The sequence below is a fragment of the Ursus maritimus genome, unplaced genomic scaffold (assembly GCF_017311325.1).
Source record: "Ursus maritimus isolate PB19 unplaced genomic scaffold, ASM1731132v1 scaffold_27, whole genome shotgun sequence".
Classification (NCBI taxonomy): Eukaryota; Metazoa; Chordata; class Mammalia; order Carnivora; family Ursidae; genus Ursus; species Ursus maritimus.
The window spans coordinates 22,963,989-22,983,300 of NW_024425230.1; the positions used below are offsets into that span (position 1 = coordinate 22,963,989).

Below are 19,312 nucleotides of genomic sequence, written 5' to 3' on the forward strand. Positions count from 1 at the left end.
GAGTATTATGCTAAGTGAATTAAGTCAGACAATGAAGACAAATACCATGATTTCACTTAAATATGGAATCTAAACAGAATCAGACCCATAAATACAGAGAACAAACTGATGATTGCCACAAGGAGGAGGGCCAGGATGGGCTGAATTGGTGAAGGGGAATGGGAGGTCTGGGCTTCCAGTTATGGGATGAGTACGTCATGGGACAAGGTACAGCAGACAGAATACAGTGAATGGTATTGTAACAGTGCTGTGTGTTGACAGGTGGTGGTTACATTTGTGGTGAGCACAGCATAAATATTGACTTGTCAAATCACTACACTGTACATTCGAAAATGATGTAATAATGTATGTCAACCACACTTCAACTTAAATGAATGACTGAATGAATAAATGGATGGATCTCAGGCTCCTGCTTTACATTCAGGCTCTTAACTGGCTATGTGACCCTGGACGAATCTTTCCAGCCTGAGTTTTCCCAGGTACAAAATGGAGATTATACATCCTGGGATTTGTGTGGGGATTAGATAAGACAGTGCACAGACAGCATTTAACATAATATATGGCACATAGTAAAGATGTTAGCCCTCACTACTCTGAGTCTGCTGCTGTTGCTACTTCTAACAGCAACTGTTTTCTGAAGTGCTTTCAAGATATCGGAGTTGAAATTGTTTCATTAACCATTAGAAGAATGGGTCTACAATGCAGGAGATACAGAGTGGGAAGTCATCAGTAATATATAATAGTTGAAACCATGAGAGTGGGGACAACGGACACAGGGGAAGCTTGCAGAATAGTTGAACGCCAAGACGAATGGAAGGAAGGAGCTCTAGAAAGAGACTGAGAAGGAACTGGATGCAGAAGGAGAAGAGACTGGTGACCTGGAGGCAAAGTCAGGAGGGAAGGTGGCTAGTGGCATTAAATGCTGCACAGGTGAAATAAAGACTAAAGGATTTAGATAAAGACCAAACCCTGGATTTGGCAACGAGAGGATCTCCATGGACCTTTACAAGAGCATTTCCATGAAATGGTGAAGAAGCAACAAGAGTGCAAAGGAGGAAGGCATGAGTAGGTGAAGGAATGGACGCTGGAGGAAAGAGAACTCTTCTAGGAAGTTTAGAGATGAAGAGAAAAGTGAAAAGAGTAGGATATATGGGGGAAGGGAGGCCTGACACCGTTTCTAGGCAGAAGGAAAAGATAAAGGTACAGGATGACAGGTGACCACCGCCTGAGTGAGGCGTTGGGAAAAAGGAGGAGGAGACGATACTCCGGACCCTGGTAGCAGAAAGGTGCAGAATAATGCTTCTCAGACTTGAATGTGCCTATGAATGACCCGGGGGGGTTAGTTAAAAAGACTCTCATTTGGAAGGCCTGGGGTGGGGCCTGGGTTCTGCACCTTTAACAAGCTTGCCAGTGATACTGATGCTACTTGCCCACAGATCACCCTCTGAGCAGTACCGGTGCAGACCATGTCTTCCTCGGTCACAGAAATGCAGATAGAAGGAGTTCATAAAGGGAGACAGGTCGCGAGGGTTTTGCTGTATGCATACTGAAGCCACCTGGGATGAAGATGGCAGGTAGGATAAAAAGAAAATCAAACGAGTAAGGTACTCATGCCTTTGGTGACTATTAACAGGACTGTTCCCAGGAGGACTACCAGCAAAGGTAAGGAAAGAGGACTCTTTACTGGAAAGAGGTCAAGAGAAGAACGATACGCAGAGGACAGAGTAAAGCTGAGTGGCTAAGAGGGATAAGGGAACAATCAGAATCACAACGGGGGAGTAATTTTGGTTAATTGCATGGAGGAGGAGTTGAGAGGTAAACAGTACTGACAAGAATAGTCAAGCACTCAGCTGAAACCAGAATCTCACAGAAGAACAATAATAATGTATTTTGTGGATTACTATTTCAAAACGATTTGCCACTGTCCAATTAGTCTTCATAGAGAAAAGACTAATAGAAAATGACCAGGGGCAAAATGTGCCTTCACTAATACTTTTAAGTTAATAGAGGTTAACAAAAGTTAAGATCAAAGACATCCAGATGGCCAACAGACACATGAAAAAATGCTCAACACCTCTCATCATCAGGGAAATGTGTATCAAAACCACAGTGAGATATCACTTCGCACCTGTCAGAATGGCTGGACTCAAAACGTAAGAAGTAACAAGGGTTGGCGAGGATGTGGACAAATGGAAACCGTGCACTGTTAGCAGGAATATAAACTGGTACAGCCACTGTGGAAAACAGTATGGAGTTCCTTAAAAAGTTAAAAATATTGGCGACTCCGCTTCTGGGTATTTATCTGAAGAAGATGAAATCACCAATTTAAAGAGACATATGCATCCCTATGTTCACTGCAGCATTATTTACAATAGCCAAGATACGGAAGCAGCCCAAGTGTCCATCTATAGATGAATGGATAAAGATGTGGTGTATATGTACACTGGAATATTACTCAGCTGTAAAAAAAATGAGATCTCACCATTTGTGACAACATGGATGGACCTAGAGGGTATTATGCTAAGTGAAACAAGTCAAAAAGAAAGACAAATACCATATGATTTCACTCATATGTGGAATCTAAAAAACAAAACAAAACAAAACAAACAAAACAAAACATAAACAGCGCCCCAGATACAGGAGACAGACTTTGGTTACCACCAGAGGGAGGGGCTGAGGAGTGGGTGAAATGGGTGAACTAGGTCAAGGGGACCGAGAGGTACAAACTTCCAGTTATACAAAGTCAGTCACAGGGATGCAAAGTCCAGCACAGGGAACAGGGACAATAATATCATAGTAACTTTGTATGATGATGGATTGGAACCAGACCATCACCGTGAACTCTTAGTAATGGCTATGAATGTGGGCTCACTGTTGTGCATCTGAAAGTAATACAATATCGTATATCAACTACACTTTAAAATAGAGTTAACAAAATTCAAAGTGGACAAGTCTTCCCCTTCCATACTTTAAATACCAGTCTTTACATATTGTTGGAATACTTAAATATTTAAAGTCCCTGTGGGTACATTAAAGTACAAACTGCTTCTAGGAAAGAAGCCATAGTATGAAATCCCCCATTTTGAACATGCAATCTTAGGATAGAAGAAATACAACTGTAAAATTTTGAGATGGCATTTCATAATTTCAATATTTCACATCTTACTTTTTAAAAGACTCTCAAGTTGCTGCAGTTAGTTTAAAACAGAAGAGACCTGTTCATAGAGTTCCAAACTGAGAGACAGGCGTACCACCCCCCGGCTCTCTTGTGTTCTCGGACCCTGAGCAGCTGATCGTTCTCCCAGGAGCTGTGTGGGCCCTCCCAGGAGGCTGCGAGCCTCTCCGTCTACTGGGACAGGGTTTACTAACGCTCACTCTGAAGCACCATGTCTTCTAGGTTAGAAGGGGAGCGAGACCACACGCTGTCCTTACCCCTTCACTGGTTTTCTGCAAGTCTGAAGTCGTGTTCCTTGTGTCATTGCCGGCGTCTCCACCCTCAGAGCTGCTTTTGTTCTCCTCTTCTTTGCAGTCCTTGTCATCTTCATCTCCTGGAGATTTCCGGGACTGTTTAGAGGATTTCTAAACGTTTGGACAAATCAAAAATTATAAGCAAAAGTACAACTCCAATGTACAAGTGTAAGTAAGAAATGCAGAAGTGAGGGGCGCCTGGGTGGCACAGCGGTTAAGCGTCTGCCTTCGGCTCAGGGCGTGATCCCGGCATTGTGGGATCGAGCCCCACATCAGGCTCCTCCGCTATGAGCCTGCTTCTTCCTCTCCCACTCCCCCTGCTTGTGTTCCCTCTCTCGCTGGCTGTCTCTCTCTCTGTCGGATAAATAAATAAAATCTTAAAAAAAAAAAAAAAGAAATGCAGAAGTGGCTGACCTACATCCAGTCATGTGGCTCGCTACAACATACCAGTACAACACGGTGATGTGCCGAGGCTGGGCCAGATGACCTGGGACAGACTGTGTCACCTCACTGGGCCTCAGAGTAACCAGCTGGAAAAGGAGGTACAGGTGCACTCAATGACCTGTTCGTTCTTTCCAGCAGTGCAATGTTAGGAGCAGAAAATAAAGATTCATGTCCCCAGGGCACTGCCAACGGACGAACGACAGCTGAATGGACACCATGGTACCACCTTAGGAGGCCACAGGGCCACCCAGCTTCCCCAGCATTTCACAGTAGAAACTCGGGTCCAAACAGGGAGGCGAACTATCGAAGGTAGTAAGTGAATATTCATGTTGAGACGCCTGTTGAAGCTCTTTGGTTAAGCGCAGACAACACTTATATCACCATGTGATAGAAACTGACTTTAATCTTTTAAATTATGGATGGTTATTGAAGAGCCCGAGGGACTAGCCCTTTTTTCTTATCACCTTGCCTTTGAAACCAAGATGAACTCTAAGGAAGATGAAAATACAGTTCTAGTTTACAGCCAGAGTTGTTCTGCAGAACAGCATTAAAATGATCAAAAGCCCACCCCGCTGTGCACCTTTAAGAAAGTAAAATGTACCATATCACTAACATGTCCTCTCAGAAATTTTAAGAATCTTTAAGCACATGGCAAATAGGAGCTGAGGCAAAACTGATTTAGCTGTGTCACTTTTGGTCTTCCAGAAATGAATTAGCAAATTGGAGCTTCCTCAATCAATATTTTAAATACAAGTTCCAAAGAGAAAATATCTTCTAGCTATGTGACAGAGCATGTAATTACATTGCTTCTATTTCACTTAACTGAAACCACCAACCCAGCCCAAAATGTCAGTTTAAAATGAGGTCATCTTTACTTTTTACAGGAAAGAAAAGCAGAGATTTAATAATCCAAATGTGGAGTTTCTACCGTTAAAGCTAAGATCAAGCAGGACAATACAAAAAGCAAACTACTTTTTGTTTTCCTAGTAAATACAGTATAATTATTGAAATGTAGTAACTGCTTTATGTAGTAATTCTCAAATAATAGTTCCTGTAGGCCAGGTAATAATACACAAGTCCCTGAAGTTCACAATGCTTACCAAGGATCCTAACGAGCAAGCGCACAGTGACTCTGTAAGTACTACAGTCTGGCACGTGGACCAGAATTAGGGCCATAGTGCAACTCTGCTCCAGAGTCACAGTCAGTACTGGAAGAAATCTGGCTGCCCGGCTAGATTTGGTAACCCTGCAAACGCACATCAAGGCAAATCTTGCAATCCTGGGGAAGGACCCTCCATCTGTTTCAGCACTGTAGTCTTCAACTGGTTGTGCGTCCACCTGTTGCCACCTTCGTTTTTTTTAACTAAGATGACTAGTGGTTTAGCATCATCACCAGTTTACTGTGTTGTGAGGCTCTCTGATTTGCCCTACTTTACACGGTAAATGATGTGTGTGCAAAATAGTTTGACCTGTAATTTTCCAGTATCTGTTGTGGCCCAGATGTGAATCATCCATATACCTACTGCTAAAGAGAGACACACATAACCTCCTTCAAATCTGCTTTCTGACTGAGATGTAGTCAAAAGTTTGTGAACCACTGGTTTTCAGTGGCAAAGGAAGATTATCTAACCTGAAGAAATAGGTGTAAACAAAGACCACCATGTTCAACAAAAACATTAGGGAAGCCAAGGAGAAAGGCGATTATGTCAGGAAAGTGCTTCCCTACATGTGGGTCTCAGATCAGCAGACTGCCTTACCTGAAAATTTGATTCTCAGACCCCACACCCAAGACCTACTCCAACAGAAATTCAGGCAGTGAGGCTTAGCAGTGTGTGTTTGAACAAGCTCTCCAGGTAATTCTGACCTGTGTTCAAATTTGAGAACCACGGTGCTAAGTTTCTCAGTCAATATTAAAAATTAAAAACCTTTTATGTGCTTCCAAAGTTTTTGTGTTTGTGCATAATTTATCTTGACAATAAATAAAATAGTAAAGAGTCAAAGAAATTTAAAAATAGTGGTTCTTAAGTGATCATGGAAGTTGTGATCTTTGGAAGGAAAAGAAAAAAAAAGATGATCCCTTAATCTAAAATGGATAAACCTTAGTAAGTAAAGTATGTCTTGACCCCTTCACTGCTTTAAACTGCATATCCACATCGGGTCTGAGCCCCATGACTTCTGGTCTTCACTACAAGCAAGGAAATAATGACACTGAAAAGCCGCATACCCACACTGTCAAGTGCCTCAGATACCTCGGGTAGCTTAGGTAATTCAGAGGGGTACAACACATCACACAGCTCAGCAGGCAATCATAAATTTAAAATATCAATTGAATTGGATATTTAAGCAAAATCCAAAATAACTAAAAAAAAAAAAAATTCAGCTTACAAAATTCCTGACAAGGAAAATTCTAATTATTTTGTTGTGATTTGCAAACTTTATCCCCATCCAAGGCAGATAAGACGTTTTTCATTAGGTGCACAAGAAGTAATATGTAATCATACAATTTCACCTGTATGCTATTTGGGTGGATTTTATAGATCGTAAAATAAAATGCTGATAATCCAATCAACTCCTGGCGCTTGGTTTTTAAGGAGTTGCCTAAGTCTATCCAGACACTAAATACCAGAATCTAAAGGGAAGTAATTTATCCTAATATTCAATCGTGTGACAGACCAATTACAGGGAAACCCATACTGATCTCTGGTCTTCAAAGATCTATTTATCTTGCTTTCAGTTTCTAAAGGTGAACGATTTTCACAATCTCATAGTTTGTTCAACTGCATGTCTGAATTACTGTATGAAAAACCTAGACTTTCAACGTGTAAATCTAGGATCACGTCACTCCTCTGTTTAAAGCCTTCAATAAATTATCGTTACATTGGGAATAAATCCAAATTCCTTAATGCGGCACCCAAGTCTCCATCACTGAGCCTCTGCTTGCTTCTCCCTCTTGGTCACGATGCCCCAACCACGTTCATCTTCTTTCAATTCAGGACATGCCAGACCCTTCCCGCCTCACATCGTGGCTGCTCTGCCCCACCCAGCCCTCCTCGACTCTTTCTTCAGAAAAGCCTGGCCACTCCATCTGAACCACATGCTCTTCCCACTCATTGCCTTCAGAGCCCCCTCATAATTTGTATTTGTTATTCGCACAGTCTTTAAAGCAGAAAGACAGGTTAAGAGTATATCTTTCTATTTACACAGATTTGTCCTGAATGGTACTGAGTCTCCTATATTCCTAAATTCTTCAGAGCTCATTTGGAGGTTCTTAGAGGAGGCATACTGACCTACTCTTCTACTCTTGACGAAAGAACAGTCCTTCTCCAACTGAGAAGCAGTATTTTCAGTGCCAGATCAGCCCTGAAGATGCCCTCACATCTAAGGCTACCTGTCCTACTCCCCTTGGCTATCTTACTGTCTCTAGAGGCAGAGGTCCACAGAGTGAGGATGCTTCTATGTGCCCAAGGAATGAATTAAGAATAATCTAAAACCTGGGGCACCTGGGTGGCACAGCGGTTAAGCGTCTGCCTTCAGCTCAGGGCGTGATCCCGGCGTTCTGGGATCGAGCCCCACATCAGGCTCCTCTGCTGTGAGCCTGCTTCTTCCTCTCCCACTCCCCCTGCTTGTGTTCCCTCTCTCGCTGGCTGTTTCTGTCTCTGTCAAATAAATAAATAAAAATAAAATCTTTAAAAAAAAAAAAAAGAATAATCTAAAACCTTAATGAATATGCACATAACATTAATAATAATGGAAAAGGTTCTCAGTCACCTTCGAAGTGTAGGACTTTTTCCGTTTTGAGCCTGCTTTTTCATTCTTTCTTTTGCCTTTTCCATCTTCTTCTACTCTATCCCCTTCCTCCTCACTGCTTGCATCTGCAGTATTCCCGCCTTCTCCCTCAGTTTCTGAGGAGCTCTGCTGCTGAATTGCCTAAGAAATAGCAAGATATTGGCTAATTACATTTTTGAAAAAAATAGCAAAGAATACAAATTGTGAAAAGAATCATTCTATTTTAATCTGAAAGGATTCAGCTTACTCTTAAGATCTTCAAAATAAAGAACCATCAACTTCAGTTTTCCAGTGACCACTTGACTTGAACCCTCTTGGGTAACAGAATTATATTTACTCCAAAATGTTACTGGAGCTAAAAAGAATTCTGATTTCAAATAGATGGAGGGTGACTACTAGTACAAAGGACATATAAGAAAGACCCCAAAGACAGTTAAAAACCAAAGCAATGAGATCTAACAATGAAGCAAACCATTACCTGGTACCCAGTAAACTTCACTCCTGGGTTATTCTCTATTTCCCACAATCCTTCATTAAATCCTTTCCGTTTGTTTGACTTTCCAAACTTGTCTTTGTATTCCTTATATGGAAAAAGGTCTTTCGGACCTAAAAATGCACTGCAGAGATATATTAGAAATAGAATTGATACTTTGACCTTCAAATATAAGCTATTTTTAATATCAATATCAACTTAGGTGTCACAGAATATTTTAGTAAACAAACTAAAAGTATACATAAACCCTTTGAGTTGCGTACATATCATAAAATAGTTTACATATAAATGGGGCGGCTGGGTGGCTCAGTCGGTTAAGTGTCTGGGGTTAAGTGTCTGACTTCGGCTCAGGTCATGATCTCAGGATCCTGGGATGGAGCCCTGTGTTGTGCTCCCCACTCAGCGGGGAGCCTGCTTCTTCCTCTCCCTCTCTCCCTGGCACTCCCCCTACTTGTAATCTCAGTCTGTCTCTCTCTCTCTAATCAATAAAATCTTTATAAAGTTTATACATATGCTTCTAGGCAGGAAAAATGGATAGCTGGCTGTATAAGCCAGGACCTCTAGACAGTGCTGTTTTGATTTTACTTTTAAATTACCAATTTATTTTTTGTTTTAAAGCTGACTTTTGGTTCCACACATGGTTTTAAAAGATGTCCACATGTTGGCCACTTTAATCATCATCTTAAACTAAGACTTTTGTGTTAATCTTCCATAGGTAAGGGTTTTGTGAGATTTACAGTAAAAATATAAACACTGGATTAAAAAAGTGACTATTAACTCTATCTATCATATTAGTATATTTATTCACTATTATTTTTATAAACTAAAAAATCGTATTAGTGATTAATGCAGCACAAACAAGAAAAAAATCAGATGTAGCAAACAGATAGAATGTTATGCAATTTAAACTTTATCCTAATTTAATCATAACCGGAAAAAGAAAATGAGTTCGAATAAATCCTGGGACTGGCTAAGAGATCCAAGCATTCAAACTAGAGTCTTCAGCATTATCCCCTATAATACACTAATGAGATGGGAGAGGCCCACACCCTGGCTGACACCCAACAAGCTCACATTTCAAACTAAGATTCAGAGATCCTTCCGTTCGACAAATCTGACTGGGCATCTACAGTGTGTCAGGCACTGCTGAGGTGTTGTGGATTCTGCAGGGAACAAACAGACGAATATCTCTACCCTCATGGAGCACACATTCTAGGAGTGTGAGCAGGGTTTGGACAAACACAGAAAAGAACAAATATAGTCCTGTGGGCTAACATCAATAAAGCAGAGAAGGGGGATGGCGAGACGGGGGTGGATTTGGTCATCAGATATATGGATCATGGAAGGCCTCCCTGAGAGGAGTCGTCCAAGCAGCACAGGGGGTGAGGAAGGAGGCTGCGCAGTCACCTGGAGAGAGGGAGCAGACTTAGGGAAGAGCCAGCACAACAGGCCCTGAGGCGCAAGTGCCCGCTGTGCTGAAGAAACGAAGAGGCCAGCATGGCTCGAGTGAGAGGAGTGAGGGCACAGCGGGATGAGAGGAGGTCAGAGAGGGGACCGGGTGGGGTCACAGATTATGTGGGGCCTCGAAGGCCCCTATCGAGGCTCAGGGTCAGATGGGCAACATGAGAGGTTTGAGAAGAGAGGTGATGATCTGTGTTTGAATAGGATCATTCTGGCTGCTGTGCTGAAAACAGCCTGAAGAAGTGGGCACTAGGGTCGAAGCAGGGAGACGAATGAGCCCACCGAAGTGATGACGGTCACTCGGCCAGGGTGTGCGCGACACAGTGCGTGAGGAACGGCTAGTTCCAAATTCACGCTCAAGAAAGAGCCAAAGTGATGTGAGAGAAAGGAAGGAGGTGAGGCTGTCTCCAAGGGGTCAGACTAAGAAATGAGAAGAACAGAGGTGGCATTTACAGAACTGAAAGATTTGTTTGAGAGAACAAGACTTGAAGGTGAAAAGCTCAGTTTGAGATGTTTAGTTTGAAACCCTGGTTTGACATCCGAGAGAGGAGGTCAAGGAGGCAGTTGGAGAGATGATTCTGGAACTCAGGGGAAAGGTCGGAGCTGGAGATATAAAAGCTCTGAGACTGTGAGTTAACAGTTTACTGTTGATTTTTATAAATTCCATTTTCTGGGCCACCCTCTCATGTCCCCTCCCTCTTCCAGAGCTTTGTACTATATCGCTTGATGCAATTGCTCAATAAACTTTGCTTTGCTGTATATATATTGATATATATATACATATATAAATTCCATTTTCTGATTGGGTCTTAGTACTGATTCCTCACTGCCTAGCTGATCAAAAACTTCAAGCTGATAAAAATACCTGCGGAAGCTTTCTGACCCCAACCACCAAAACTCCCTTGACTTTTAATTGCTTGGTCAACATGATTCTATCTCATTGAATCCAGACATCATTTATTAGGTTACTGGACATTTTAATCAAAGGCATGTCACTGTCTTGCGTGACAAGTGGAACACGAGAAAGAAATGGACTTTGGGTATGTCTGTTTTCCTTTTTGAGAAGTTTGTCACAAACTACTAGACTATAGCGTTGGGCTCTGCGTTTAGGAATCAACTGGGGGCCAAGCTGCCGAGGCTGCCATCCGCTGCCGCTGAGCAGAGCGTGCGCTTTCTGTACTTTCCCGACCGGGGTTAACGGTGCAAGCAGCCAGGAGCTGCTGCCAGACACGAGAGCCCTGAATGACAGAAGTTCTAAAGCAACTTATGTTTGATACACAACCTTGTTTTTTCCTAGATTACAGAAAGATAATTCCACAGATCAAATTTCCTCCCAATTGGTTAACTTTCCTGCATGTTTCATAAATCTTAAAGTGTAGGCCAGAAAAGAAAATTGTTCAAAGCTCCATGCTCTAAGGATGTTATTTTTTTTTTTTCTCCTGGTCAAGGCTGCCTTGAAAAAAAAGTGTGCAGACTAAAACTGCTGGGGTTGTTCTATGGAGAAGAATTTGGGGGCTCCAATGACCTGTCTGGGCATTAGAATAAATTCAAGGTGATGTTCTGAGGAAAATTCTAGTCTGCTTCGGAGTGTTCCTTTGGCTGACCTGAACACAGCTTTCTTTCTTTTTTTTTTTTTTTAAAGATTTTATTTATTTATTTGACAGAGAGAGACAGCCAGCGAGAGAGGGAACACAAGCAGGGGGAGTGGGAGAGGAAGAAGCAGGCTCCTAGCGGAGGAGCCTGATGTGGGGCTCGATCCCATAACGCCGGGATCACGCCCTGAGCCGAAGGCAGACGCCTAACCGCTGTGCCACCCAGGAGCCCCTGAACACACCTTTCTTGTTAAGTTCCTCACCTTTCATATATTTTCCCTGCCTTTCATTTATTTTATTTTATTTTATTTTAATTTAATTTTAATTCATCCAGCAGCTATTATTTTAAACCCTTACCATTGGCCAGGCACCGTGCTAAGCACCACATCCCCAGGAGTGAGCAAGCCCCGCAGGATCTCTGCCTCCACAGAGAGGCTGAGCATAGGTACCTGCCCGGGCATACAGTCTCAGGTTCAGGGACACCCAATACCCAATAAACGCTCTGCCGAAACAAATGCATGGCAGGTTTTGTGAGGTTCATTTTCCTCCAGATGTTTCAAAATCTACCTCTGGATGATCAAACCAGAAAAAAAACCTCACATATGGACTATATTATACTGCTCCCTGGTAGAACTGCGTTTACTGAATTGAGCCTTGGAATGATGCCACTGGCTTTTATTAAGGATGTTGTAAAAAACAGCTCTGTGAAACCCTTCACACTGTTCACTGGAATGATCCTGTTACACTCACCAGCAATACAGCAGGTGGAGGCTCTTCGGTTACACAGTGCTTTAAGGAATGCCTAGAAAATGTTTACTGAATAAATAAAAGTGACCACATAAGGTTAGTAAATGGTTGATTTGTCCTATATAGTGGAAATGTGATAGTCTTATTTATTAAATCCTGTCTGGTCCCAGGAATACAATCTAATCATCTGGAAATAGGTCCTAGAGAAAAAGCACAATAATGGTATAGATGTAAACTGGAGACAGGAATCGGGCAAATAGAAAAATATGTATCATAAAGCCCTTTGCACTAATTATAAGAAAAACATTTATCTCTAAGTTTTCTAGCAATCTCTATGGAGGAAAACATGGTAATGGTGCACATAGTATGGACACAGTGTCTATTAGATAAAAACAAAAGAAAATAAAATCAACTTTCTGAAAGAAATACAACTATTTCTCAATGAAGCCAAAAAATAAATATGTCTTAAGGGCCTTCTGTCTCCTGGCTAGCTCTCTTCCTTTCTTTATTTTTTTTAAGGTTTTATTTATTTTTGTTTAGAAAGAGAGCAAGCATGAGTTGGGGGAGGGACAGAGGGCGACAGAGAGACAGAAGCTCTAGCAGACTCTGTGGTAAGCATGGGGCCCAGTGCAGGGCTTGATCTCATGAGCCTGAGATCATGACCTGAGCTGAAATCAAGAGTTGGAGGCTCAACCAACTGAGCCACCCAGGTGCCCCATGGCTAGCCCTCTTTCCAGATAAGAATGAAGAAGATGTCAGAGTGACAGAGACCGCAAGCTAAGAAAATGTTTACGTCTGGCTCTCCTACTTCAAATGACACAAGTGATGACCCTGAATTTGAAGACTTGTAAAATTTCATGACAATTTGCAGCTTTCCCCCACATATGCAATTCCTATTCCATTTATGTCCTTGCTCTGATTGACCATACACATTTTTGTTGTGTCAAGACTGCCAACCGTCTCCTAGTTTTTACTATCTTCTTTCTTTTACTAATGGATTACTCCTTCCAATTGTTTCCCCTAAGAGTTGCCCTGCTAGAGGCTGTTTCCCAATTCCTGACAGCAATGCGTGGCCACATGACCGAGCTTCTGCCCTGCAATGAATGCAAGTGTAAGTGATACATGCAACTTCCCTGTCACTTCTGTACAAAGAAGTTACCTGTTCTTCATGTTTTCTCTTTCTTTCCCCCTTCCCTCTACCTGGAAGGCACCCAGGTGCTGCTGAACGTCGTTTGTTTATTTTTAAATAAGCAGACAAGAGCAAGGGAATGGCAGGACAATGTGACAGAAGGAACCTGGGTCCCTAGAGCAGAGTAGTCTACCCACCTCGATCTACCTGCCTATCTTTGGATTGTTTCACAAGAAAGAAAGAATTTTCTAAATTATTTGAGATACCGTATTTTCAGGTTCCGTTATTCAGCATTTTAGCCAGTACACTAACAAATACAATTTAAAAACCTTATTAAGTTGGTAAGTTTGCTTCAGGGTTCAAAAAATTGAAAGAGCCTGAGACAACATAACTATGTTGTATGAAATATAAATGGATGAAATTTCTCTAGAAAGAAAACATACAAGAGCAACAAAATAAATTACTGGGAGTGGTAAGGAGACTACCCTAGGACTTAAAAGTGTCCTAAAGGAGATTCTGGGTGCTGTCCAACATTTATACAGAAATAACATTCAAAAGCAAAATGAATGAAAAATCTTCACATTAAGAAAAATACACTATTAAGCTTGGTAATTTTATAAAATTGTGATCCTTTTTTAACAACATATAAAATGTCATAGATCAGGTATAAACAATGCAGTCTAATAGAGACAAATTAGAGCTGCTGAAGCTTTACGTTGTTTTGCTGACTTACGTTTCATGGGTGCCAAAAAAGAAGATAGGATACTTGTTTGCTGGGGGCTTCACAGCTCCCTCTGGGAGTTCATCAATCTGTTAAAGATAAATTTAGTTACTAAATATTCAGTTAAATCATGTAAAATAGCATAAACATGATATAAACATTATTTTGATAATTTCAAAATAAAATTATTCTAATCAAAATCCCAGTAATTTTTCTTTTTTTGAACCTTACAAATGATTCCAAAGTTCATATTTGGCCCACCACATGGAGAGTAACACTGTAAGTTGATTATAACCATTACGATAACACATAATCAGGAGCTAAAACTACTCATTTCCTTTGACTCAACAGAATTACTGCTGGGAATCTGTCCTAGTGAAATTACTAAAAAGAGTAACAAGAACAAAAAAAACCAAAAAGATGCACTTTTTGAAGACGACAGTGAATTTTTACACACACACACACACACCCAGAAACATGTAAGATACAGAATTATTATAGAAAATTAACTCGATGGAATATTATATTGTCATTAAAAATTACCATCTCTTGCCTGGACTACTGCAAGTTTCTCTCTCCAGCCATTTAAGCTAGAATTACCTTTTTAAATTTAATTTTATTTTTTAAGTAGGCTCTACCCCAGTGTGGAGCCCAAAATGGGGCCTGAACTCATGACCCTGAGATCAAGATCTGAGCTGAGATCAAGAGTCTGACACCCAACTGAGCCACCCAGGAGCCTAGAATTACCTTTTATTTTTCATTTTTAAAAAAATTTTATTTATTTATTTATTTATTTATTTATTTATCAGAGGGAGAGATAGAGCCAGCAAGTACAAGCAGGGGGAGTATAGGCAGAAGGAGAGGGAGAAGCAGGCTCCCCGTTGAGCAAGGAACCCAATGCGAGACTAGATCCCAGGACCCTGGAATCAGGACCTGAGGCAAAGGCAGACGCTTAACCAACTGAGCCACCCAAGTGTCCCTAGAATTACCTTTTATTTATTTTTTAAGATTTTATTTATTTATTTGGCAGAGAGAGAGAGACAGCCAGCGAGAGAGGGAACACAAGCAGAGGGAGTGGGAGAGGAAGAAGTAGGCTCCCAGTGGAGCAGGGAGCCTGATTCAGGGCTCGATCCCAGGACTCTGGGATCACGCCCTGAGCCAAAGGCAGACGCTTAACAACTGAGTCACCCAGGTGCCCCTAGAATTACCTTTTAAAACACACATTTGATTATCTCACTTTCTTGCTTCAAATCCTTCTATAGACTTCTCATTGCTTATAGCATTCTTAGCTGTGCATATGAAACCTCTGGAACTTTAAAAAAAATATATACCTCAGGGGCACCTGGGTGGCTCAGTCAGTTGAGCGTCTGCCTTCAGCTCAGGTCATGATCCCAGGGTCCTGGGATCGAGCTCCGCAGGGAGCCTACTTCTCCCTCTCCCTCTGCCTGCTGCTCCCCCTGCTTGTGCTCTCTATCAAATAAATAAAATCTTAAAAAAAAAATACACACACATATATATGTATGTATGTATGTATATATATATATTTCAGCCCTCCCCCAGAGACCTACCAATTCTTACGTGTAGCTGGGGTTGAGAACCTATGATAAGACAAAGTTGAAATTCCTTAGCTATTAGTTATATATTCGTAATTCTTTATAGTGTTTCAGGAAATGGTCCTTGACACACAAATCTCCACCTGCAGCCCCAGCCTTTCCTTTGAACTCCTGTAATTCTGACAGGATTATGTTGAACTGCAGGCATGAGATTGCCGATGTCTACAAACCACTTCCATTTACAGGTCCTCCAACAGCTTAAATTGAAGAAAAGGCTACAAGAGGAGAAGGGGCACACCTGCAGTTCAGAGAGCAAGGAGAGGGCATGGTACCCCGTCTCCTGAGGAGCTGTGCAGGCCCTGTTCCCTCACACACGGCAGCAGCCTGGGGAGTAAGCCATCACACGTTCACTCGGACCAAAGAAGGCCCAGTCAGAGCAGACACTGTGTGCGCAGGAAAGATGAATTTCGAGTCTAGAACGTGTACGGCCCTGCTTCTGATTTAAACCGTGACATCAAAGGTATCACCCTCATCTCTTGGGGCCTTGACTTTCACATCTATAAAATGAGATGGGTGCGCTTGGTGACCTCTAGATTTCCTTCAAGTCCTGAAATACCATGGCTTGTGTAAAACTGAACTAATTTCCCCCAAATCTGTTTTTGTTTTCTATCTTAATTATTGGTATAGTCTGTTACTAAGAAAGAAACCTTCATCTTTTTATTATTTCCTCAAGTCCCATATTCAGTTTTTTATCTAATTCTCCCAGTTCAGCTCCAGAAATGTCTCTCAAATGGATCACCATTCCCATTAGCAAATTTAGTTCCCTGAACAAGTTCTCATGATCTTTTGACAAGGCTGCTATAGCAGTCTTTTGGAGTATCTCCTTGTCTGCAGGCTTTTTCCCGTTACCTTCGATACTACTCTACAAAAACAGCTTAAAATGAATAATTTAATTTGAATAAATTCATTAAACATTCAATAATGTGTGGTAAAAAACATGACATAAAATTTTCCATCTTAATAACCATTTTTAAATGTACAGTTCAGTAACAATATTCACATTGTTGTGAAACAGATCTCCAGAAAGTGAGTAACTATATTTTTAATGGACAAAAAAAAAAAAACCAAAAAAACCAAAAAAAACCACTTAAAATGGAAACGCATGTTGAGTATGTGGTGAACATACCACTTGACAAAACCCCACCATGTCATGTTTTTGTCACTCTTATAAAATAATGGAAAGTAAACAATTTAAAAAGAAATCTTTTAAAACTTTCTTTCCAACAAAAATACAACTCCCGGTTAAACTCTTCTTTTGTTATAATGTTACATAAGTAATATTTACTGCAGAGTTGCAAAGTGATGGCCCTTGGGCCATTTCTGGCCTGAAGAGAAGTCTTGTTTGCCTCATACAGTGTTTTTTGAGATTTTTTTTTTAAACTGAATTAGTTATCAACAACTTTAAAACAGGAAGCTTCGCATTAAAAAGCAGATTAACAGCTTCTGTGAAAGAAATACTAAATACAGGGATAAGCAAGCATTCCCATAAGGTGACGATTCGCCAACATTTTCAACATTTGCCACCTTTAGACAAAGTCTGTGCCCTCCAGTATGTTACACACCCACCACTCTCTAGATAATGCTGTAAATGCAGGTGTTCCTTATTTATATTGCTTACCTGGCCCCTTGGAACATTTGAGCTTGTGTCCCTGTAATAAAAACCGTCAAAAATAGTACAACTGGCCTTACCACGGTCCCCCCCCCCCCGCCCCAAGAAAGGTGTTAAATAGTATGTTGACATGTACTCACTGCATTTTATTGAGAATCTTTGTTTTTAACTCTTTTGAAAATCAAACTTCGGCAATTTGAGAATAACAAGTTGTTCAAGTAGATACACCTTCCAGAACCAATTAAAAAATGTACCTCCCAGGCACTGTTTTTTGGCTCCTACACTGAATAGCAAGTAGCAATAGAACTTTATCTTCAGAGTTTGTTTTTCTCTATTGTTTGTTTTCCTAACTTTGTATTTTTACTTTTGTTTCTGGTTCTTGGCTATGTTTGGTTCTGATTCTGGTTTGCACAGAGCCAAATGTTATTCCCCAATACAGGATGATGGTGACCTCTTGCCTTTGGGTATGACATGGCAAAAAATCTGGTATTTTAGTGTTTTAGTTTGTAGAAGAATGTCCTGCTTCTATTAGAAAAAAGAAAATCCCTTTGGAGACCTAGATCAGTGAACGTGTATATTCTGTGTTTCCTTTAACCTATACCGGAAGTTTTAGGCCTGAAGCCATAAGCTCTCTGTGTGTTTGCACTTGACAGTACAAACCCCTCCTTTACTCCTCCTTTTGTGATTCTGAAACATTTTTCTATTTTGGGAAAGGGTCTTAACAAATTAGATATAATTTTCTTAAAATAAAAGACCTCTTTTTATTGGTTTACAGATACTAATACGACTTACAAAAATCTGATATAAAGGAAAAATATATAAAAATATACATATTTTTATATATATAAGGTTTCCTTATATTAACATATAATATAAAGGAATATAAAAATCTAATATAAACCTAAGAATCCTCAGGGAAAAAAAAGTGACTGTACAGTACTTTAAATATGGTAATCTTATTGTTCTTTGTCTGCTTTGGTCATTACAGAGACACTCAGGGGATGTCAGTTAGAGACCAAGCCTCTATCCCTTAGAGTCTACAAGGCTACAGCCCTATGGGAGGAAGGCAACCTCTTATTTCCTAGAAAACCTCAGAGTTTCATCCCTGGACCTTCATCATTGGTATTACCTGGGGACTCATTAGAAATGCTAGTTCTCAGTCCAGAACCCTGACTTGGGAGTTAAGCCCAAGAATCAGTGTTTTAAGAAGCTTCCAGCTGATTCTGAATTACATTATAAGATGTTCCATCCTCTTGCTGTGGTTCCTGTGCGTGGATTGCCTTCATTTCTTGTGATTAATACAAGTCTCACTATATCTGCAGGATTTTTGCACTTGAGATTGCAAAAATGCACCAATGCAGGATTGCTCTCCTAATGCTTTAAAATGTATAAAATGTCAACATTTCTATTTTTTATTAAAGGAGTACTGTATTATATTAAATGTGGTGACCTTCTAAGGAAAAAATCCTTCTCACAGAAACTGATAGGTCAGAGGCATCTGTATAAAAAATCCAAATTTAAGTAATCAAAGTGAACAAATCAGACTGGTGATAATTTTGGTGTAAAAACAACTTTGTCTGGATTTAATCATTGTAGAATGTAGCAAATGTTTTATTTTCTTAAGTAAAATTTGGGTTTATTTTCTCATGAAGACACTAATTACACTGGAACTTCTTAAACAGGTCTACCAATAAGCTAATATTACTTTAACGTTATATGTTAAAGATTAAGGAAAACGTAAATGAATTATATTTCTGACAAGCTTTTCTATATCAACAGTAATTATACTCTGTGGTATGTTAAACATAATTTTCAATAGTTAACTTTAGGACATTGGACTAGCATTAAATTGAATTGATTAAAGGATAATCTTTGTATCCTTGAATAATTCTTTTTTTTTTTAAAGATTTTATTTATTTATTCGACAGAGATAGAGACAGCCAGCGAGAGAGGGAGCATAAGCAGGGGGAGTGGGAGAGGAAGAAGCAGGCTCATGGCGGAGGAGCCTGATGTGGGGCTCGATACCATAACGCCAGGATCACGCCCTGAGCTGAAGGCAGACGCTTAACCGCTGTGCCACCCAGGTGCCCCTGTATCCTTGAATAATTTCTAAATAAAACAGAATACTGAAACATTGGTAATGATGTGTAGTTTTAAAATATATAGAATTTTAACTTTTATATGTTATGTAGTGACTTTTTTTGCTAGTCTAAGAAGGCAGAGAAAGAATATATGTGTTATGTTTGTCA

The 19,312-nt window shown here is 40.5% G+C and overlaps 2 protein-coding genes across 4 annotated transcripts in view; one reads left to right on the plus strand and one right to left on the minus strand.

The window, feature by feature from the left end:
• Positions 1-16,737, plus strand: part of TM6SF1 (transmembrane 6 superfamily member 1) — a 54,404-nt gene extending 37,667 nt beyond the window's left edge. Inside the window, exons 11-12 of one of the 3 annotated variants that reach the window (XR_005838092.1) lie at positions 13,017-13,102; positions 15,640-16,737. Coding sequence is in view for 2 of the 3 variants with exons in the window: in XM_040642863.1 (XP_040498797.1) it covers positions 1,437-1,510 (74 nt within the window). In the remaining variant the exon portion in view is untranslated. Of the gene's footprint in view, positions 1-1,436; positions 2,435-13,016; positions 13,103-15,639 lie in introns of those variants that run through there. The other 2 variants (XM_040642863.1, XM_040642865.1) reach the window with 2 other exon arrangements.
• HDGFL3 (HDGF like 3) overlaps positions 1-19,312 on the minus strand; it is a 73,914-nt gene that overhangs the window by 11,487 nt on the left and 43,115 nt on the right. The window contains exons 2-5 of the mRNA XM_040642871.1: positions 13,854-13,930; positions 8,177-8,315; positions 7,681-7,839; positions 3,433-3,579 (exon numbers count right to left, since the gene is read on the minus strand). Of these exons, the coding sequence (XP_040498805.1) occupies positions 3,433-3,579; positions 7,681-7,839; positions 8,177-8,315; positions 13,854-13,930 (522 nt within the window). The remainder of the gene's footprint in view (positions 1-3,432; positions 3,580-7,680; positions 7,840-8,176; positions 8,316-13,853; positions 13,931-19,312) is intronic.